This window comes from Lepidochelys olivacea (assembly GCF_965140295.1).
Source record: "Lepidochelys olivacea isolate rLepOli2 genome assembly, chromosome: 6".
Lineage (NCBI taxonomy): Eukaryota > Metazoa > Chordata > Testudines > Cheloniidae > Lepidochelys > Lepidochelys olivacea.
In genome coordinates, this window is record NC_140416.1 from 32,768,598 (window position 1) to 32,791,036 (window position 22,439).

At 41.3% G+C, this 22,439-nt stretch overlaps 1 protein-coding gene across 6 annotated transcripts in view; it reads right to left on the minus strand.

Moving 5' to 3' along the window:
• Positions 1–22,439, minus strand: part of GALNT18 (polypeptide N-acetylgalactosaminyltransferase 18) — a 382,178-nt gene that overhangs the window by 74,177 nt on the left and 285,562 nt on the right. For 5 of the 6 annotated variants that reach the window (XM_084630739.1, XM_084630740.1, XM_084630741.1 and 2 more), the window contains exons 7-9: positions 20,164–20,349; positions 12,406–12,543; positions 7,780–7,875 (exon numbers count right to left, since the gene is read on the minus strand). In XM_084630739.1, coding sequence (XP_084486865.1) covers positions 7,780–7,875; positions 12,406–12,543; positions 20,164–20,349 — 420 coding nt within the window. Of the gene's footprint in view, positions 1–3,042; positions 4,960–7,779; positions 7,876–12,405; positions 12,544–20,163; positions 20,350–22,439 lie in introns of those variants that run through there. The other variant, XM_084630744.1, reaches the window with a different exon arrangement.

A 22,439-nucleotide genomic window follows, 5' to 3' on the forward strand; every position in this document is an offset into this window, starting at 1 on the left:
AAAACAATGTGTAACACCATGTTCAAGAGAGAGGATATTGCATAGGGTCTGTGTGTAATCAATCACTCATATGTGCAAAAGACAAAAATATTTATCATTTTCCTTGAAAACAAGTCAACTCCTTTCATAAACATCAGCTCTTAGTTCACAGGTGACTGACAGCTATGAATCCAGCTGTTGTGCCTTATATAATTCCTTAGAAAATTTTTGTGAGAGGCTTCACTAGGCATGTCTCATCCATAGGGAACTGATACTTCAATACTGAACATTTGAAGGTTAGTCTTTAATACAGATCTGCAGGTTTCCATATGTTCTTCAATCTGGTTTTACTCCCACTGAAATCAGTGGCCAAACAAGTACTAACTTCAGAGGTAGCAGAAGCAGGCCCTCTGTTAGGAAAATTCCTCACATGATGTAGGTTTGTAATGCTTACAGGTTTTGTCTTGAAGCCGAGTGTTGTGTTAGGAACTTGGTCCTATTTGTGAACCAGAAGAGACCTCATGATTTCTAAAAATATACATCAGTGCTGTTTCCCACAGGAGCTCTTTACTGCCCTTGTGCTAAAGAAATTTACAGGCACTCAGTAATTTTTCAGATAGAGGAGAAAGGAATGCATGTTCTTCTAGAAGTCAGTCAGGGATCTAAACCATCAAAGCTATAGTCTTTTCTTAAATATTAATAATTCTCTGCCTCTAAAACTTGCCCTGACAGCAATACCCTAGCATTCTGTGGGCAGCAAAGGAAAGAATCCCAGGGAAAATGAGTTGTGTGTTCAGCTTAGCTTAATATTTCCACGTTTTGATACTAACTGAAAGGTACCATGAAAGGTCTGAACTGAAATGAAGGACACAATTACAATTCATGTATTAGTAATATATAAAATGGTCCCCTCAATCCATGTAAACTGGTATGCAACAACAGGACCTGGAGAGGATGAGCTACTTAAGGATTTATACTGCTTGGAAGTGACAATTTACGGAGATGAGAATATTTTCAACAGTATCCAAAAAGAGCTTGGCAATAGCCATTCTAGAAGATACACTTGGAAAAGAAAACTAACAGATTCATAATTAATTGTTCCTGTATTGTTCCTCTAACTTCATTACAAATGGTTATCCATGAATTGCTTGGTTGATGGAACATTTATTTCCTGCACTCGCTAGATGATATCACGACTCTTGAAAGGATCTGAGTGTTTTAGAGATGAGAAAGAGCCCAAAACAAAGTGCCACATCCAATCATCCACTGGGGGGTCGAGGTAGAAAAAAAGAGCATGATCAAAACAGAAGAACATAAGATCTAGATCCCAATTTTTCAACTGAGCCTATCTCTAGAATAGGTCAAACCAAAATCCTGGATGCGAAAAGCCAGAAGTTTAAAATTGGGATCTGAATATTGCTGCTAGGGCCCATCTCTAATTCTATCCAGTGGGTCAGCTTATTGATTCTTATGAAGAAGCATGGTCTTAAACTTCAGTCTTTCCTCCAAATGGAACCAAACCCAGACTTTTCTTTACGAGCATATATTAGTTCACTTAAAGCAGACCTTTCTCCCAGGTTGTGTAATAGTGCTGGCAGGAACAAGTTGCATACAGAGCTAGTAGTGGGTGCAATGGAGGTAAGCACTTCATTCTTGATGACTTGGAAGTGACTTAGATTAGAGCAGTTTAAAATATTTAGACCCAAAACATTTTCCATCAAAATATTTAATGAAAACAGATACGATTTCAATAAAGCTTTAGATTATTTTTATTTTAAAAAATTCTAACGGAAACAAAATGAAAATGTTCACTGCATTTTTAACTCAAATTTTCATTTTTCAAAAAACCAAAATGTAATTTGAAACAAAATGAATTTTTTTTCATTAAAAATCTAAAACTTCTACAAAATTGTGAGTGAAATCATTTTCATTGTTTGACCAGCTCTAATGTAGTCAGCACAAGTTCCAGGTAGAATGCCTTGCAGAACACCTACATGCAGACGCACAATTCCTGCATAATGACCATTGTTTTATTTTAAATTAACTTCTAACATATGTTAATATTGAAAAGCCCCAATGAGGGGCTAACTGTGAACGTTAAATCAAGATGTGTAAAATCCTTGTCAGCCCTTCCTGTTCTGGTGGGATGGAAGTGGAGGGCAGGGACTATGAAGAAAACAAACCATCCCCTTATTGCTGAGGATTTTCACTCACTATTTTTCTTTTTTATTTCTATTCCTTGTTTACTCCTCTCTCTGGAAGTGACATCCATCCAATCCTGACACCCCATCATGGTGTAGCGTAGGCAGGATCAAGGAGCAGTGAAGTGATCAAGTTAGTTCTACTTCTTCTATCATAAACTCTTTGGGCTAGAATAGAGCCACACCAATTTACTCCAGCTGAGGATCTGGCCCTTTACTGTGTATCTACACTCTAATTTAAACCCACTGCACTGCATCTCAGAGCTCAGGTCTACAGAGTCGGGCTTGCGGAGCTCATGCCATGGTGCTAAAAAACAGCTGGGTAGATATTGCAACTGGGGCTGGAGCTTGGGCTCTGAAGCCTACCCTCCCCCCCCCCCCCCCGGACTTCAGGGCCAGAACGCCAGTCTGAGCTGCAATGTTTTACATTGCTGCTTTTGGAGCCAAAGCACGAGCCCTGCGAGCCCAACTCTGTAGACCCAACCTCTGAAACTCGCTCCTATGGGTTTTAAAATATAGTGTGGCCCCAAACTAGCATCTCTCTCTCTTCTGTTTGACTGGTCAGCTTTCTCTCATTCCTCCTTGCCTCAGTCTCCCTCATCTATGGCTTCTAAATCCTCCTTCCATTCAAGATGCATTGCAGCATACAGTTGTCTCTCTGCTGCATCTTGGTGCCTTTACTTCATCCCACATTCTGGGAACTTATGAAGCCCCATGGTGTAGAAAAAATGAATGTACAGTTGGAGGAGTCCAACTAGGACTATGCCTTTATTAATATTCAAAGGAGCAAATTGGTGGGAACATAAATATTTATAGATACTTGAATAATAGCCACAAAATTATTTTACAAAGCTGAAAAAACTCTTTGCCTCTGGATACATTCCATTGTTAGGAAGAACAAACTGGGTACGATTTATGCTTCCAAACATAACAGAAAGGAACATTTTCATCTGGAGTCCAATGAATAATTACATTGATTGAAAAGAATGAGAAGTTACTGAGTATTTTGTGTTGTGTAAAGTACACACCAACTCCCATACCCACTCGCAAAGTTTATGACAACTTTAAACATGTGCATTTAAATCACATATGTACGTAAAAAGCCAATTTTCACCTTTCTTCATTGTAACATATCCTGCTCTGCATATGTAAGTGTGCATTTTTTCTCCTTTTCTCCATTGTTTCTATTTTAAAAAACAATTATGAGCCAAATTCTCTGCTGCTGCAAATTAGTGCAGTTCTGTTGAACTTAATGGAGCTATAGCAATTTACACCAACAGAGAATTTGGCCTCAAAATACTAAGCTGAAAATAAAGACAGGAAGCAAAGACTAGGAGTCCTGGTGGGATGGAGAGAGCTAGAGGCTGGGACAAATGACAAATTGGCCAGTTGCAAAGGCTGAACAACAGAAGACAAGATATGGGTCACACGTAGTAGAAATTGGGTGGAGATGGTCATGTTGGCCTGGTAGCTCTTGTTAGTGGACAGAACAGGGGAATAAGAGTCAAGATTCTCTGAATTCTATTCTCCATTCCACCACTGCCTCACTGTGTGACCACAGAAAAACTGTGCCTCAGTTTTCCTATCTGTATAATGGTGACAATAATATACTCACAGGCATATTTATTCATTCATTCATTCATTCATTCACGTACTCTGAGATTCTTGTATGGAAGGGCTAATAATACATATTAATTCTTTATAAGTAGTACAGCAATCATGTGAAGGGAGTTGGTGAAAGTTTGGTTAACCTCAAACATTTTAGGCTCACTCATTATTAATTCTAATGCCTCTTAAAAACAGCTGTTGTTTTGTGCAGTGAGACAATCTCTGGTTATTCAATTATGCAGTCTGAGAGCAGTTCTTTGGCACTTTTGAAAGCATTATTAATTACAAAGGGATGTTTGACATACTTGCCACTGGCCACAAAACAGTGCTATGCACTCTTATATTTTAACTTCACAATTCCCTTTTCAAAGAGTGTAATCATCCCATGTGTGTGAATCATGCTAAAAGAAAAGAGTACCCATTTACACATTCCACAGCTATGCAATTTCAAGAGCTGGTGTCAAATAGCTTGACTAAGTGATGAGTAAAAGGGGAACTAGATCAGAGTCTTCAAAGATTTGAAAGGGGTTAGCACAGAGCAAGAAATTATTCATGATGGAAAAAGAGGCTATAGCTAGAAGTAATGAGAAGAAAGGAAAAATTTAGGCTGCATATCAGGGAAAACTTCCTGACAGGCTGTAGAATAGTCCCCCGAGGGAAATAGAGGAAGCTCTTTAGCCTGGAATATTTAAAACTAGAATGGAGAAAATATAGGAACAAATACTAGTAGCTTAGGGAAAAATCCTGAATTGTCAAGCAGATGGGCTAATGACCTAATGGGTCTTTTCCATTTTTAACTTGTTTTTTATGATCATATGAATTCATCCTCATACATATTTCTAAGGGTTCTATTTAAGTCCACAAACACATCCTTTATTAAAATGCATTCTACCCCTGACTTATTTGCAATTAAATCGATCAAATATATGAATGCTCTATGAAAACCAAAGTACTGAAATGCATGACAAGCCCTGAATTCTTCTCTTGGTCCGGTGCATCTTATGCTATTACCCTATAATGATTTTTCTGGAGTGTGCTTATGCACATTTTATTTATTTATTTATTTTACTGTGACTCTTCTCCTTGTAGGATACAGGCACTGGCCTTGTGGTAATCAGCTATAAGAAGCTCTCTAGTCAGCATATCGGTGCACTTTGAAATGCATAGGGTCCTATAAGGAAAATGAAAGATTATCTCCAGTGAGCACTTTATACTGGTTTAAGAAGGAAGAAACCAATTTCTAAGAGAGGAAAGGATTAAGGAAGTTGTAAAAATTGCATCACGGACCAGGGTAGAACATTGTTTAAACCACACAGTTTCCTGCACATTACCTCCTCTCCCTAATATTAGAATGGTCTTGGAAGAGCCAAAACGCCTGTCAGGCTGCGTCTACACTATGAGCTAGGGGTGTGATTCCCCTGCTTGTGTACGCAGACCTTGCGTGAGTATAAACAGCAGGGTAAGCTGCAGTAGCACAGGCCATGGCAGCAGAGTCATGGCTTAGCTGCACTGAGTATTCAGCACGCTCAAGCCATGCTTCTGTTGCCACTACCCATGCTCGCGGTGTAGACGTAGCCTAAGAAACGAATGAACCTCGGACATGAGGCGTATGGGATTTTTCTAGCCAAGGCCTCATATTGCAACGCCTGTTCACACCAGTAGTCCTGGCCCCTGCTACGAGTCCCACTGACTAGTCTCACTGGGACTGCTCACATGAGTTGGGGATTCAGGACTGGGCCAGTATTCCTCATTAAACAGGGTTACTGCTTTCCAACTATTTTTTTCTTCTTCAACAAACTTAACACTAAGTAAAAAGAAAAGGAGGACTTGTGGCACCTTAGAGACTAACCAATTTATTTGAGCATGAGCTTTCGTGAGCTACAGCTCACTTCATCGGATGCATACTGTGTTAGGTCTATGGCCACAGGTGTGAGCTGCCAGATTACACAAAGGGACCTTGAACCAACCACTCCCTCTGTGCCAGTTGCTGGGAAGAGGCTTGGGTCTATGCCATAAATACGGGGATTCCCTCTACACAGAGGAAATCTTCCAGATGCCTATTCAGTAAAATGTATGGGTCCTTTGTGCTACTGTAGTGGCACACAATTTGGCCAAGTACATGTCCCTGAATGGGGAAACAGCAAGTTCCTCTTTAAAGAGAGATCTCACGCATTTTCTAATCCCAGGCAGAGTCAGACAGTATCATAGCTTTTAAAAAAAACCCTGAAATCATGTTAATGGGTGAGGAGATGCAAACAACACTGTAATTATGAAAGGAGCATGCTCCCATCAAGAGGGTTCTTCTTTCTCTCCCCCATCCCCATATTTTTGTTACCCATATCTCATTTATGCAGAGCTTTGACTGGCATTCAAAAATAGTTTACAGTGAATGCTGAACGGTGCTAACTAAGGGGGCTTTTTTTTTGCCACTTAACTATAATTAAAATTTCCAATTTTAATTTACAACAGTGTATGTAGACTGTTATCAAGATGATATGCCAGAAGAGAATTATTGCACCTTCCCAGAAGGTGAAGAATAATGACTCCAGCAAACTTGTGATTTACATCAGAGGTAGGTAGTTACTTAGCTAACAATGAGGACCAGCTTAAAAAGCTCCTGGAGGCAACACACTAGTTATCAGCATACTTATGTGAAAAATAAGCCGCAGTCTATGCAGTGGATGCATGTGATAAATGGGACTCTCTGATATTTTTCTCTTCATCATTCATAATTTACTCAAGCAGGATCTCTCTAGGGATCAATATTAAAAGCTCTCAGTAAAGGAAATCAGTGCAGAGCTGAAAATGCAGAACACATAACTTTGCAAGGTATTATATAACCAACACCAACAATTTCATCAGGTTTAAGTTTCCAACTAAGTTACCCATAGATGGAAGATCAATGTTACCTTTTCAATGTGCACTTGTTTATGTCTTAGCTAGCTAGTGTTATGATCCTCCTTTGCTGTGTAATCAAATCAAGTAATTGATGGTTCTATGAACAGCACCACATCCCACACATTTATATAAATGAAGAGTATCAAGGTCCTTTTGTACAATGCTTGCATAAAAACAACCAGAGCAAAATTTTCTGCTGATTATTACTAGGCACTAGCAAAGGAAGGGAGTAAATGCTTTCAATCACCCTCATGTATTCTAAAACGCAGGGGTATTTTGCTCTACAACATGTAATCAAAATATGACTATTTTTCTTCTATAGATTTTTGTTTAAGTGATCTTCCAATATCAACTACTTTGCACGGTCTGTCTCTGACAGGCAAGTTCTGGACCACGCAGGTGGTAGTTTAAGTAGCTGCATGAGAATGCTTTTACATGTGTCCAGATCGTTAGTCACTCAAGAAGAGGCTACATGTTCAAACTCTTATTTGTCAGTTATTAAATCCAGCTGTTTCAGTAAATGCAAGGGCTTTGATAATTTGAGTCTGACCCATTCTGAACAAAATGAGCGTGTGTTAGGGAATGTAAAAAGGGCCTGGAATAAAGGGCTTTTGCAGGTATTAATTTATTTTTTGTACATGTCTGTAATGCACTTTGAAGTAGGGTGCTGTACTTTTCAAATTCCCAGAACAAAGACAGTAAATACAGCAGCCCAAAACAGAAAATTTTGCTATAAATACAATTATATCTTCTTTAGAGCTTACTGTTGCATTCATATCAGGGACACAGTTAAAAGAGATAAATAACAAAAGCTTATGCCAACAATTCCTGCTAAATGTAGCACTAATTCATGCCTCTTGTTGCTTATAGTCTTCCAAAATGAATAAATAAGCTTCCTTGTCAAAGCACTAATTAATACACAAGTGATTCTCAACATTATGGCACAAGTAATGTTCCAATTTTCTATAAAATCTCTAACAAACAGCCTAAGGAGGTACTGTAGCAGGAAAAAAACATTGATGGTTACAATATGGTTCCTCCTACACAGCCTACTAAAAGCAGCAGCCATTATGAGATCATTAGTCATACTAACCTGTGGTGTCATTCCATGGCAGATATACATGATTGGAATATTTTCTGTGTCTGGCCCCTGATCAAGGCACAAATCACTTTTCAGGGAATTCTGCAGCTAGAATAGACAGAGAGAAAAAGAAACCAAATGTGTGTTAGAATGGACTATATTTAATCATTTCAATTTCTTTGCAAGAAAATCATATTTACCTGAGAGAAGGAAACATTCATAATAAAGACACTTGTCTGTGTGAGGTTAAGAGTGCATTTGGAGAGAAAACAGCTGGATCAAATTCTTCCCTGAATTAAACATATGCTGTATGCTCTTGTTGTTTGTAGATTAAATCCTGAACTTCTTACTCAGTTTCTATTATATCAATGGGAGTTGAGGGCCCATGAAACTCCCTAAAAGTGCCCAGGACCACTTAGCATCAGTCCCAAATGGACTAAAACATAATGCCAGATTCTGATACCATTACTAATGATGTACCCTGTCCCACAAGCAGTCCCAACAGCATCAGTGGGCCAGATCCTCAGCTGGCGTAGACTGGCATAGCTCCATCGACTCACAATCCACATTGCTACAAAGAATGAAGGATTTATTGAGCAATTTATCTAAGAGCACACCACTCAGTTTCTGAAAGAGCTTTTCCTCCCAATAAAGATGAAAGGCTCTGCAAGGAGTCTCATAAGAAATTTACATTCTGAAGGACTTCTGATCACCTTGAGCCTCTGGGATGGAGAATGAAATAAGTAAGTGAGAATTTAGGTACCACAGGACTATATGTGTAATTTATATGCATGGGACTCAAAGGGGCCCTCCTAGAAGGAGCACATATCTTATGAAACCAAAGTCTCAATATCCTGTATAGACAAACTATTCATCTCAGAACATAGAAAAGCAACGAGGTGAAATATTTATCATTTAGTTTACTTTATACACATTTCCAATGGAGTAATTTTATGTACCTACAGCATTTCCATCTAAATTACTTAACCATAATAAACCTAATATTTCGCTGTTGTTCTGACACATTGGACCAAATTGGGCATATTGCCCAATGCTAGTGTGATGCAGTGTTGCACCAAAACAGGGACAGCTCAGGGGACACTATTAATATTAACATTTCAGCAACGGCCTCAACTGAGATCAGATCCCTATTGTGCTAGTCAGTGCACATACATGTACACGTAATGAGACAGTCTGTACCCTGAAAAGCTCACAGAGATACAGTAAGTGTGGGAGAAAGGAAGTATTATCCACATGTTACAGATAGAAAACTGTAGCATAGAGAGATGAGTGACTTGCCCAGTGTCAGACAGATCGTCTGTGGCTGAGCTGAGAATTACATTCAGATTTCCTGAGTGCCTTAACTATAAAACCATCCTTCCCTTTATTATTATTGACATTAATGACATAGTGCTGCCATTTTATTCCATTGTCACTATGGTTACTTGCACCTTCCTCTCTCGATTCAAGATCATCACTATTCTTGTTATGCTTCTTACGCTGTTTGAATGAGTAAACCTCTGCCATCTTCTTGACGTACTTCACTCTTTCCATGCTCATTTCTGCTATAGGCCTTCTCTCCTTTTTAGTGCCAGCATGGATATGAACTAGATGAATCAGTTCAATGAGTCTACACACTACTGGCCCAAAGTGGACTGGTGGCCTTTTGAATTCTCTCAGAATCCACTGCCTCTGGGAGATGTCAGATAGGTACTCGAGGATATTTCAAATGAGATGGTTTAGAACAACACTAGTGTGGATGCTGGGCAAAAGCACAAGAAAGACTTAATATAGTTAGCGCGCACACCTGACCAACTGCACATAATCCAGTGCTATCACACACTGCTTAGTTTCCAAGTGCACACATAGCCTAAATTACAATCTTACAGTGGAGACTGGCAACATCTGAGTCTCCAGCTGATCAAATAATGAAAAAATGTATTGATTCCAATTTCCTTTTGTAATAATGCAGCATTTTTGTTAATTTTTTTCATTACTGACAACAAAATCTCCATCCCAGAAAATCAGATATCTTTGGTAAGTGCAGAGCAGTGATCCAAGCAGGTAAGCACTTCAATATTTAAAATCTAAATTAGCAGCTGATTTGCATTTCCATGGCACTTCTTCCTTCATTACAAGCTTAGCAAACAAGTGGAAAAGAAGAATTGAAGAACGAACAGAAGAGGGAACCAAACCCTCTATGAAGATCAGGTGACAGTGTGTTTTTATTTCCTAATGCAGTGTCTCTTGCAAGCCTCTGTAACTCTAGAGCTCTAGAGTTCTCTCTAATGCTTTGTCATATGGTCCATTATTTTCAGGCATTTTTCAGAAGTACACAGTTAGTGGAATAAGACTTCCCACTACAGCTCCCAGCTAAATTATGAGGCCATTAATGTACTGACATGCTGCGGTCAATAGATTATATCAGGCCCCGTGTTGTGGCACACTCATAATATATATGTATTGACCAGAGATGCCCTGAGGACTTATATATTGGGCTCTTTGGTTCTGCATCACATAACAGTGTGATGTATGAACACTCACTCTTGCTGTATACCAAGCTTATTTGGTATTGCCAGCATCCTTCTGTGGATGCTGAGACAGGCTCAAGAGAGTCAAAATCTTAGAAGGCCTGTTCCGTGCTTTTCATCTGTACCTGTCAAATAAATGTTGAATTAGTCCAAGAAGGATGTGTCAAGTAACTCAGTTATTCCACCTGTGTGTTTCCTTTTTCACTCATTTCCTATTCATATCTGTGATCAAAAATGCTCCAGGCTTCTATGCCTGGCAGGAGAAATATGAACCCATTTACTAGGAAGTCTAATCTATCCTTAAAAGAATCTGGGCCAAATTCAGTTCTAGTATAACTGAGCACAATTCCAGTGAAGTCAATATCCTCACATCGAGGCCTGTCATATTTGCCTTATAACTTTTTGGATGGGTTCTTCTTGTCTATTTGACTTGCATGAAAAGCCAGCCCTATAATTTCAATTGACCATCCAAAGCAGTCAAATAATTATAAAATACCTCTCAAGTACAGAGCCATTCTATTCACTAAAATGTGCTACTGCCCTACAGGATCCTACTAGGGTTGCCAACTTTCTAACTGTACAAAACTAGCCCTGCCCCTTTCCCAAGCTGCGCCCCCCCCCCCCATTCACTACATTCTCCCTCCCACAATGGTTCGTTCTCCCGCACCCTCACTCACTTTCACTGGGCTGCGGGGGGGGAGGGGGGGAGGACTCTAACTGGGGGTGTGGGCTCCAGGGTGGAGCCAGAAATGAGGAGTTCAAGATGCAGGAGGGGGCTCTGGGCTGGGGCAGGGAGCTGGGGTGCAGGAGGGGGTGAGGGCTCCGGCTGGGGGTGCAAACTCTGGGGTGGGGCCGGGGATGAAGGGTTTGGGGTGCAGGAGGGAGCTCCAGGCCTGGGGGGGTGGGGCCAAGGGATTCAGAGTGCAGGAGGGGGCTTCAGGTTGAGGCAGGGGGTTGGGGTGTGGAAGAGCTCTGGGGTGAAGCTGGGATGCAGGAGGGGGCTCTGGGTTGGGGGGGGCTCAGGGCTGGGGTAGGGGACACAGGCTTACCTCATGTAGCTCCCGGTCAGCAGCGCAGGTACGGCTCCTAGGTGGGGGGAGGGGGCGGGGCCGAAGCCTCTGTGCTCGCCCACAGGCACCACCCTCCCCAGCTCCCATTGGCTGTGGCTCCCAGCCAGTGGGAGTGTGGAGCCAGTGCTCGGGGCGGGGGCAGCATGCAGAGCCCTGTGCTCCCCCCGGCCTAGGAGCTGGCTGCTTCCAGGGCGCAGCGTGGTGCCAGGACAGGTAGGGACTAACCTGTCTTAGCCCTACAGCACCGTGAACAGGACTTTTAATGGCCTGATCAGCCCGGTTGAAAATCGAGCACCTGGCAAACCTAGATCCAACCGGATCTCCACGGCTGACAAACTGCAGAACTCAGAGAACCCAGTGCAGGATAATGGATGAGGCACTGGACTAGGAGTCAGGATAGGGGTTCTTTTTCTGGTTCTGTCACTAACCTGCTTTGTGCCCAAGGGCAAATCACTTTACCTCTCTGCGCTCATTTCCCCTACTATTCATGGTCTGTTTTTTCCATTTAGGTTGTAAATTCTTTGGGGCAGGTACTGTTTCTTACTATGTTTTAGTACACTGGCCTAGCGTAATCAGGCCCTGATTTCAACTGTGGCCTGTTGGAGCTACTGTAACATAAATAGTATGCAATGATAATAATCATCCTTAGGAGCATACATGTCTGTATGAACCTCTATATACATGATTTGATATTATATTAAGGGGCTTATATGTGAAAAACTAAGTGAATTCACACAAACTACATGTATTCACCACAATTTCCAGCCAACAGCTCTGTAGCTTCTAATAAATTATACCCCAGAAATCTTTCACTTTAACAAAATCTGTGAAAAGAACAGGCAAAAAAGATAATACGCAGGAATGTATTGGCATGAAGTATTATAGCACAACAGTCTTTTTCAACTAACCAGTCAGTCCACCAATTTAACTAGTGACTCCCAGTTTGATCTGGCTCTTATCTGGAACTACGCAGTGTCTGCATGAATTACTTCCACTATTATTCTTTTTTCTATGATCAAGGTAAACAGGATCCTTACCACCCCATAGGCGATCGTGTCTGAGTACATTCTCATTTCTGGATACACACTGACAAGATACCACCTAAAGGTCTTGCACTGCAGTTTTTTCCTCAGGGCCTTCCTCTCAGAAATATCACCAATGTCAATTCCAGAATCCTGTGCACATAAAAGGGTCAGAAAAACAGAAAACGTATCAGTGACATAAAAGCAATTCTTGCTCGTATAAAACTGTCTCTCTACTGCCATGCCCACTCCAGCGAGGAACAGTAACACAAGAGTTGATCTCTCCACTGGATCAACAACACTGGTGTAAAGTGATTCTGATGTCAATGGACGTTTCATAAATCCTCTGTTTAAAGAGGATGTGTACCATAGTATTATAAACACAGTTCAGATTCTTAGGGCCTCATTCAAATCCCACTGTGGTCCATGGAAAGAGTCTCGTTGACTTATATGAGTTTTGGATCTGGATTTTAGTGAATGCCACTGTAATTCTCCAGTCCTTTTTGATTTTCAGATCCAGAAATAATTGGCATAAGGTAGTAAGTTGCCCAGGAAACAACCTTATTGTTGACATTCAACTGTGGCCTATTTATTAACGTATTCCTTTTTCTGCCTATTTCTGAAGTCTGGCCTTGTTGTTCCATTGTGAAGATTAGAATTCCTGCTCACCTTTTTGAAATCTCAGCCAATCTATTTTATACTGACATTAAAATTTCAGTTGATGTTTTTGTTAAAAGCATTTGCAGAATATCTCCCTCCCCTCCTTTTATTATCGGTTACTTTTATGGCTAACCCTCGGCTGGTGTGACACAATTTTGTGGAGTCCATGAAACATGAGTTTCATAAAAAGCCTGTAAGTGGAGCTCAATAATTTATCCCTTTAAAATCATGCAACTGAGATTTTTAGAGAGGGATCTAAATGCAAATCCATGGCCACTTTCTGACAGGAAGTAAAATTAGACATTTTACTGTAAATTATGTTCTCACATACAGCTCAATATAACAGAACAAAACTTCTTATAAATAAACTTTAGAGAGAACTCGGACAATCTGTTTGGTTAAACAACAGGTCTTGCTTGAGTCATAAATGCCCGAAGTGTCTTCATTGTCTGCTGACATCAGGATTTTAAAATGATGTTAGGAAATGCTGAATTCTCTTTCATTGGTATATCAAAAGGATAGCTTTATAGGAGCCTGATTTTATAGTCTGAAGCACAGGCTGGTCTTTGCATCACAGAGTGTCTCTGTCAGGGGTCTGCAACCTTTCAGAAGTGGTGTGCCGAGTCTTCATTTATTCACTCTAATTTAAGGTTTCGCGTGCCAGTAATACATTTTAACATTTTTAGAAGGTCTCTTTCTGTAAGTCTTTAATATATAACTAAACTATTGTCATATGTAAAGTAAATAAGGTTTTTAAAATGTTTAAGAAGCTTCAATTAAAATTAAATTAAAATGCAGAGCCCCCCCAACTGGCGGCCAGGACCCGGGCAGTGTGAGTGCCACTGAAAATCAGCTCACGTGCCGCCTTTGGCACATTTGCCTACCCCGGTCTATGTAATTAATATTATCCGGAGCAAGAATCTTTTACAATGCAGGCACTTCCTGACTGGCTCTAAAGTAAATTTGGCTTCTATACTGGCAAAGTCTATTAAAAATACCTTGCACCAAATTCAGGCCTGATGCAAATAGGTGCAACTCAAACTATGCCTGGCAGAAATCATTCATCTATCTTCATATAAAACTGCCTCTTAATTAACTAATTGATCTCTCTCCCCTGGTCAGGAATGTGACTGGCTAGAGCCGTGGTTCTCACCTGGTGGGACCCCGGCCCACAAGGCCACCCTTCAGCACACAGCTGAGTTGGGCCGCAGCTGTGTGCTAATTGGGCCGCATGCGGCCTGTGAGCTGCGGGTTGAGAACTGCTGGGCTACAGCATCAGGTGCCCCTGAGGCTTCAGCTCAAGCACTCAATATCTTACAAGTCAGTCTGAATCTTACCAGCAAAAACCTCCTATACACAATAGCTCACTACTACAGCAGGTATACAGAACTTGCATTTGAATGCTTTTCTGAATTTCCAAAACTATCGCTGCTCCTCTCAGCCTGTTCATTTCCTCTTTGTCAGATTACAGCTCTCTCTCTAGGTCACTGGTTCCCTCTTGACAGCTGCCTTTGTGCCTGTGGCCTCGGATGACTCCTTTATCTACCCTGAGCTCTGTAAATTTACAATGTATAGTGATGCTCAGCTGCCCCTCTATTGGGTTCCAGTGCATCCCCATTCCTTTCTCATGCAACACAGTATCCTGCAGTGCTTATTGCTCCTGAGACTGATGAGCACTCTAAGGAGCCAGATCCCTGTAAAGATGCACCCGGATCCTGACATGCAGTTGGAAAGGAAACCAGCTTGCACACAGTACATTGTTTGGGTATAGCAGAGGCCAGCTTGTATGTAATGGGAAGCTGAGAATTGAATGTCACTGGAGGCATGGGAAAAAGCCACGGTCAAGACAGAGCAGATTGATAGAGCAGATTGATAGTTAATCATAATAATACCACCTAGATCTGCTGCAGTGCTTCTCATTAGTAGATTTAGTCTCCTATGCGCTGTAAAACTGCAGTCTCTTTACAGGTGCTGGATGGTGTTGGTGGCCTGTGCTATACAGGAGGTCAGGCTAGGTGATCTAGTGGCTCCTTCTGGCCTTAAATTCTATCATTCTGTGAGACAAAGGGTGGGTTTTTAGTTAAACAGCCTGAGTTAAAACTGACTCAAGGTCTTCTTTCTGATAAACCCAAGAGGCAGGACCCCTGGTCCTTAGGGAAGGGTTGGAAGGTCTTTGGCCCACTGAGGCCCTGTAAGACTGGGGAGCCTGTTCTGAGCTGATGGTGAGATGAACTTGTGAAAACAAGAAAAAAAACCCATGTGTGGGGTCTGAAGGACTAATCACCAAAATATCAATTTATTTACATATAGTTGTTACCATAACAAGTCATAATTTACCATTGGTTACCACAGCCTGATTCTCAGATCTTCTGTATTTCCCCTCTTTACAGGAAACCCATGACAACACCTTGAATAACTACTGGTAAATGTTGAGATTTACTGGTTACTACTATAAAGAAAAGGAGTACTTGTGGCACCTCAGAGACTAACAAATTACTCATTTTCTTTTTGTGAATACAGACTAACACAGCTGCTACTCTGAAACCTGGTTACTACTATAGAACACATAGGTTGAAATGACTTTCACCGACGACTGACTGGTCACTATGTTAAAAAGTAGCCCGGAGGTGACAATCTCATTCTGTTAGCGATTCTATGAACCCACAAATCCCTAATCTCACAATCCCCTCCTACCTACCCCATTTTAAACATACTTCTGTTTCATTTGCTAGCTCAGAGGATGACTTCTTCTGAGTGATCCCTTCACTTGGCACTTCCCAAGTTTTGTTTCCATTTTAACATGCTTATTGAGTCTATTTAGCTTGGTATTTTACGCTACACTCCTCATCATGGTATCAGAGTGCTTGAGGAAAGCTTTCAGTGCTTCAAATACAAAGATCCCAAGATAGTAGCCACTGCTTCCTGCCACACAGGACAAGCTCCCTCCTTTTAGCCTTTGATGCTCTGAAATCTTTGGACATGTTTGATTGAGGAGTGCTCCCCAGTTCTGGGAATTATTCCATGAAAAAGTAGGTTCTACTGGGTATTTGCTACTTTGGAACAGCATAGAATCATAGAATACTAAGGTTGGAAGAGACCTCAGGAGGTCATCTAGTCCAACCCCCTGCACAAAGCAGGACCAGCACAAACTAAATCATACCAGCCAAGGCTTTGTCAAGCTGGGCCTTAAAAACCTCTAAGGATGGAGATTCCATCACCTCCCTAAGTAACCCATTTCAGGGCTTCACCAACCTCCTAGTGAAGTAGTAGCTCCTAATATCCACCTAGACCACCCCCACTGCAACTTGAGACCACTGCTGCTTGTTCTGTCATCTGCCACCACTGAGAACAGCCTAGTTCCATCCTCCTTGGAGCCCCCCTTCAGGTGGTTGAAGGCTGCTATCAAATCCTCCCTCACTCTTCTCTTCTGCAGACTAAATAACCGCAGTTCCCTCAGCCTCTCCTCGTAAGTCATGTGCCTCAGCCCCCTAATCATTTCCATTGCCCTCCGCTGGACTCTCTCCAATTTGTCCACATCCCTTCTGTAGTGGCGGGACCAAAACTGGACGCAATACTCCAGGTGTGGCCTCACCAGTGCCGAATAGAGGGGAATAATCATTTCCCTTGATCTGCTGGCAATGCTCCTACTAATACAGCCCAATATGCCGTTGGCCGTCTTGGCAAAGAGGGCACACTGCTGACTCATATCCAGCTTCTCATCACTGTAATACATGCATACTGCATGAAAAGCTGTGGCTGATACAGGTGAACAAACAAATCCACTATAAGGGTTCCAATCCCTCTATTTTGCATGAATGTTTAATTTCTGTCCAAACACATAATTAAACATTTATACAAGTGCAACAATAATCAACAATATCTGACCAGCCAATTTGCCTTTTCTTCCACACACCCACTTTGTGCATCTGCATTATCTTCTTTTGTCTCTTTCTGAAACTAGCTATGGCTTGAAGAGTGTCCATAGTTTATATTCCACCCTTAATGAAGTCTTAGGATGAAGAAAGGTGCAATGGAGCTAATGCCACTCAGTAGGATATAGGACTTTGACATAATCAGTCCAATACTTTCCTTGCTCTTCATCCCTTTAGCCCTGTGCCCTACTACACTCCTGGTAATCTGCAGCATGGATGTTCCACGTGCTGTGTCAAAGTTATTTTTTGAATTGCTTCTTAAACCAACTCAAAAACATAGACGTTCTTTCTTTCTCTTCTCTGACACTTTTTCTGTACAAACAGCAGATTGCATAACTTCTGCCCTTTCGAAAGAGAAAAAACCTCCCACACTAATGATGTTGGTTTACTTTTCAGACTGATTTGGTGCGTGCCGATAAGTGGAAGCCTGTAACATATCTTCCACTTCCCCTCACCAACAATACTTGTGAAAGATCAGATGGTGATTTCATTAGCTTCTTTACTCCTACTGGATTAAGCTTCCTGATTCTTGAGGCCAGCCCTGATCCCAGTGAAACATCAAACTGCTGCTAGGTGCTTTAAATTATTCAATTCCCCTAGTGGACTCTAAGCCAGTGCCAGATTGCCACAATGGAGCCAAACTCCACCATGCTCCATGCCTAATCCCAATATGTCCCCTATGCCAGGATTGGGACGTTGGAGGAGCAGGGCCCAGCCTGGCACATCTATACAAGAATATAGTTCCTCACTGTTAGAGGGATTTTCTGTTAGCTCATTGAGGGCCCATATCTCCTCTGACATTTTTCGTATTAACTTTGCAGCTAATACCAAATCACTGCCAGGCTCAGGTTTCATAGATTTTTAACCATATGAAAACTAGAACATCTTCTACCTTGAAGATACCATTTTTATACTACTGTGGCACCTAGAGGCTCCAACTGAGACATGCTAGGTACATAGTAAGAGACAGAGTCCCTGCCCGCAAAGGTAGGAGAAAGAAAGGAGTTTTATCCCCTTTTACATATGGGGAACAGAGGCACAGAGAAATTAAATGGCCTGGCCAAGGTTTTACAGAAAGTTTGTGGCCAAACTGGGATTTGAACTCCAATCAGCTGCCCTGGTCCTGACTCTTAGTCACTACACCACCCTTCCCCTGATGTTCCTCTTGGTCATTTTCACTCTGTGCTGAGGAGAAACCCTTATACATAAAAATGCCTGTCACCTCAAGGAGTCTGTTGTGCTGCCTACAGCAGGCTTCACTTTCTCATTCATCTCCACAGTGGGACATTACACATATGAACCGCTGACACCATAGTCATCTAACATTCTACTGGGTCCGATCCTCTTTGCCCTTTTGTTTGCCACTGAGGAATTACTCAGCACAAGCATTACTAAGCAGTCTTAAGAGAAAGAAGTTTGAAACTTAAGGGATACAATGGAGATGTGGCTGCTGCTTCCATGCCAGTTACTGCCTTCCTCCTCCTCCCACCATCACCCAATTTCCAGAGGAAATTTTGCTTTGGGGTAAAGCATTCTGTACTAGTTTTAGCTAATGTGATTTATTTTCTTCTGGTAGTGGCATTATATCTCCTCTCTCCTTCCTTCCCCAGATCTTCTGCTCATAAGTGCAAGCACATTATCAATAGTAATCAAACCAAACCCCCCCCCCCCTTGACCCAGCCAGATATGTAGGACCTCTAAATTTCTGTGTAGTTCCACAAGAGACGAACTGGAAACAGTCCATTACTGAACTGGGGGAAAAAACGGTCTTTTCCTAGCTAAAATAACTTTTTTTCCTCAGGTGTGGTGAAACTAACTTAGGCAAAGTTCATTGTTTTACTTTTAGCACAAAAAATAGTAACAGGACAAATTATGCCAGTTTCACTGCAGCTGAAAAATTGTTCAGAAAGAGATTTGAGAGAGATCTTTTATTAATTTTAAAAAATTAAATTAAATAAATTGCTTGAGTTCATTTATTTGTTTTGTGCTATATTCTTCAGCAAGAGACAGCTGGAGGGAGTTGCAACTGCAAAGCAAACAGATTCATTTAAAGGACTCAAAACTAAAATGAGAGGCCAAATTCTGCCCTTGGTTATGCTAGGGTAAATTCAGAATAACTTCAATAAATTCTAGGAAGTTATAACCATATTTACATGAGTAGAACTGAGAACAAAATTTGGTCCTAAGATTACTCATCTGAGCAAAGATCACTTAATTGAATAAGTGTTTGTTGGATCTGGCCCCTGATGTATTTCTACAGATCAGTATGGGAGTGTGTCTATAGTCTGTATTTTTAAGGGGATGAACTAATTGACCTAATAATAAATAATACCATATATTCAATTTCTAACATTTTTAAATCTTTTTCTTTATTGTTTATTTAGTAAATATAAACAGCACAGCATGTAGTGAGGACTTTGACACACACATGCATTAAAGGCTATGTAGCATAGCTATAAAATCAAGAGTCTGCTTTTACTAATTTTGGCTTCCCGTGTTGCGGCTGCTGTTTTACTTTTAAAAAAAAAAAAAAAAAAAAAAAAAAAGCAGTGTTACTCACAGTAACATAAGTGGGAATATGCTATCCATATAGAGACCTAGAGCCATGAAATGCCACTTGTTCTGTAAGGGGATTTCCACCCCTACTAGGTGAGTCCCACTGAGTAACACTGGGTTCTTGGAAAAGAAAAATACACCCCTTCCAGCATGACTGGTAGAAATTTAATACTCCCATATTGCACGACAGGGCTTCACTCTAACACAGGTAAAAAGTATACTAGATAGACACATGAATTTGAAGCTGAAGAGCACCTCCATGTAAGCTTGAAAGCTTGTCTCTCTCTCCAGCAGAAGTTGGATCAATAAAAGATATTACCTCACCCACCTTCTCTCTCTAATAACCTGGCACCAACATGGCTACAAAAACACTGCATGTAAGCTTCATCTCTGGCATTCCTGCAGGTACTAACTTCAAAGAGCCTTGCAGGGTCAACAATGAATAAGAAAAAAGCAACACGGCAAGAAAGTCATTTTTAAATAAACTGCAGACCATTAAACGGCTCACAGAGTAAGGTGCTACTCCATATGAATAAGTGTGGCTAAATGTAGTCCTAAACTAGAGCTCATATTTTGGGCCCAGAGCTAAGGCTATCGAAGCATGCCGGTAATCTTTGCAACCTACCTCTTGGGGTATATTCCATGCCATGTAAACATGGCTTTTAAATTCATCCATCCAGACTTCGGCCACTCTTAGAGCATTCCTTCGGACATGAGCAGTGAGGTCTTCTGTGTACGGCTTATGGGCTCTTTCAATATGGGCAATCCTGGAGCAAGGCAGCACCTCAACACTACCTCCACATTGCCATACCTAGAAAAAATGTACAGTACTAGTTGAAGTCAGTAAACTTAGCCTACTATACAGTAGTGCAGTGTCTTATCACTTTCAACAGATATGTCTAAAACCAAAAGCGTTTCAACGTAATACTGATGTTAAGAGGAAACACAACCAACTCATATTGGGCTGTCCAAAAATTACGTTAGAACAAAGCTGATACTCCTTTAACAATTTTTACAGTATCACCTAAGCAGTTACTTCCAGAGACATCCGCCCTTAGCCAATGTGCCCAGCCTCATGGCAGTGGTGGTAGTAGTAAAAATAAATAAATAAATAAATAAATAAAGCCTACTTATTTAGCATTTATCAGTAGCTCACAAAACACTTTACAATCTTTAACGTATTTATCCTCCCAACACCTATGTAAGGAAGGGCAGTGCTATTATTCCCATTTTACAAATGGGAACTGATGTACAGAAGGGCTAAGTGACTTGCCCAAGGTCACAAAGGATGTCCATAGTGGAGCAGGAAATTATACCCGGGTCTCCTATGCCCTAGCCCAGTGTGCTGACCACTGATCCCAGCAGTATCTGGGTGCATTGTACAAGGCATATAAATAACTGCAAACTTTTCCCTCAGAGAGGTCACATGTAGTCCTTCATACGCACACCCCACTGCTCAGAACTAGGTAACTTTAGAGGTGGGAAAACCAAGCCACTGAACTGCATGTCAGAAGATCCCAGAAAATCCAGATTCCAAGAGGCATGGAAAATAGATGCATCTTACATCTTGCTTTAAACACAGCCCAGATAGCAGTCAGATGTATTTCTTTTGAGACTGAATTCAGAAACCAGGGTTCACTACTGAGAATGACCTATCCACAAGTTTCATACCTTGCAAATGATAGTCAATCCATTTATCACATTAGCTGGATGTTTCTATTAAAGTGTGCGTTGGTGTCGAGTAACACAATAGTGAATGGCTAATGCTTAGAAAGTGGTATTGCTGGTTGAGAATGTTGTCTTGGCTTATGATTTCCTTGCTTTTAAGTGTTTAGTGTGTCTGAGGAAATCCACTTGATCCTTAGTTCTTTGTTTTGCAGGGGAATGATATCTCTACACCTTATATAATGGGAGCTTTATATTATAACATAATAGAATCAAGGCATCAAATTCAATATAAGAGACATAATGGCATAGTGAATGCTCTTCAGGCAGAAACTCAAATGTGCAGGAACTAGCCCCATTAGAGTCTGCTGAACTGAACCCAAAAGTTTTTGACATCAATTTGGCAGAAGACGCAGTTACTCACCTTGTGCAGTAACGATGGTTCTTCGAGATGTGTGTCCCTATGGGTGCTCCACTTTAGGTGTCTGGGTGCCCCTGCACCTCTAATCGGAGATTTTTGGTAGCAGTGTCCCATTGAGCCCGCACATGTGCTCTCCCTCCCTCGTGGTCTGCCTCGAGGCTATTTAGCACTGCACAGGTGAACCCCCCTCACTTCCTTCTCTACCACAGAATCCTATAGAGAACTCTGAAGTAGAGGGGAAGAGGGCGGGTTGTGGAGCACCCATAGGGACAAACATCTTGAAGAACCATCATTACTGCACAAGGTGAGTAATTGCCTCTTCTTCGTCAAGTAGTGTCCCTATGGGTGCTCCACTTTAGGTGACTCCGGAGCAGTACCCACCACTGGAGGCTGGCACTTCAGAGAGGAGTCTTACACTACAGAGAGTACTGTGGAGTCGAAGATGGTGTCAGAGACCAAATCTTCAGTTATTGCATAATGTTCTGCGAAAGTATGGACAGAGGCCCCAATCACTGCTCTATAGATTGGGGAGATAGGGGAATCCCCATGGAATGTGACTGAGGTAGGAATTGATCTCATGGAGTGCATACGGACAGAAGCAAGTTGCTAAGTGATTAATGCAACTAGAGACTCATTTGGATAGTCTTTGAGGAGATATCACAGAGCTTTTGGATCTTTCTGTGGACGAAAGGAAGAGTTTAGGGGATTTCCTGAAGTCCTTAGTCCTGTCCAAGTAGAATGCTAATGTCCTTCTAATATCTAGCATATGCACAATTATTTTCCAGTTGTCACAATGTGGTTTTGGGAAAAAAACA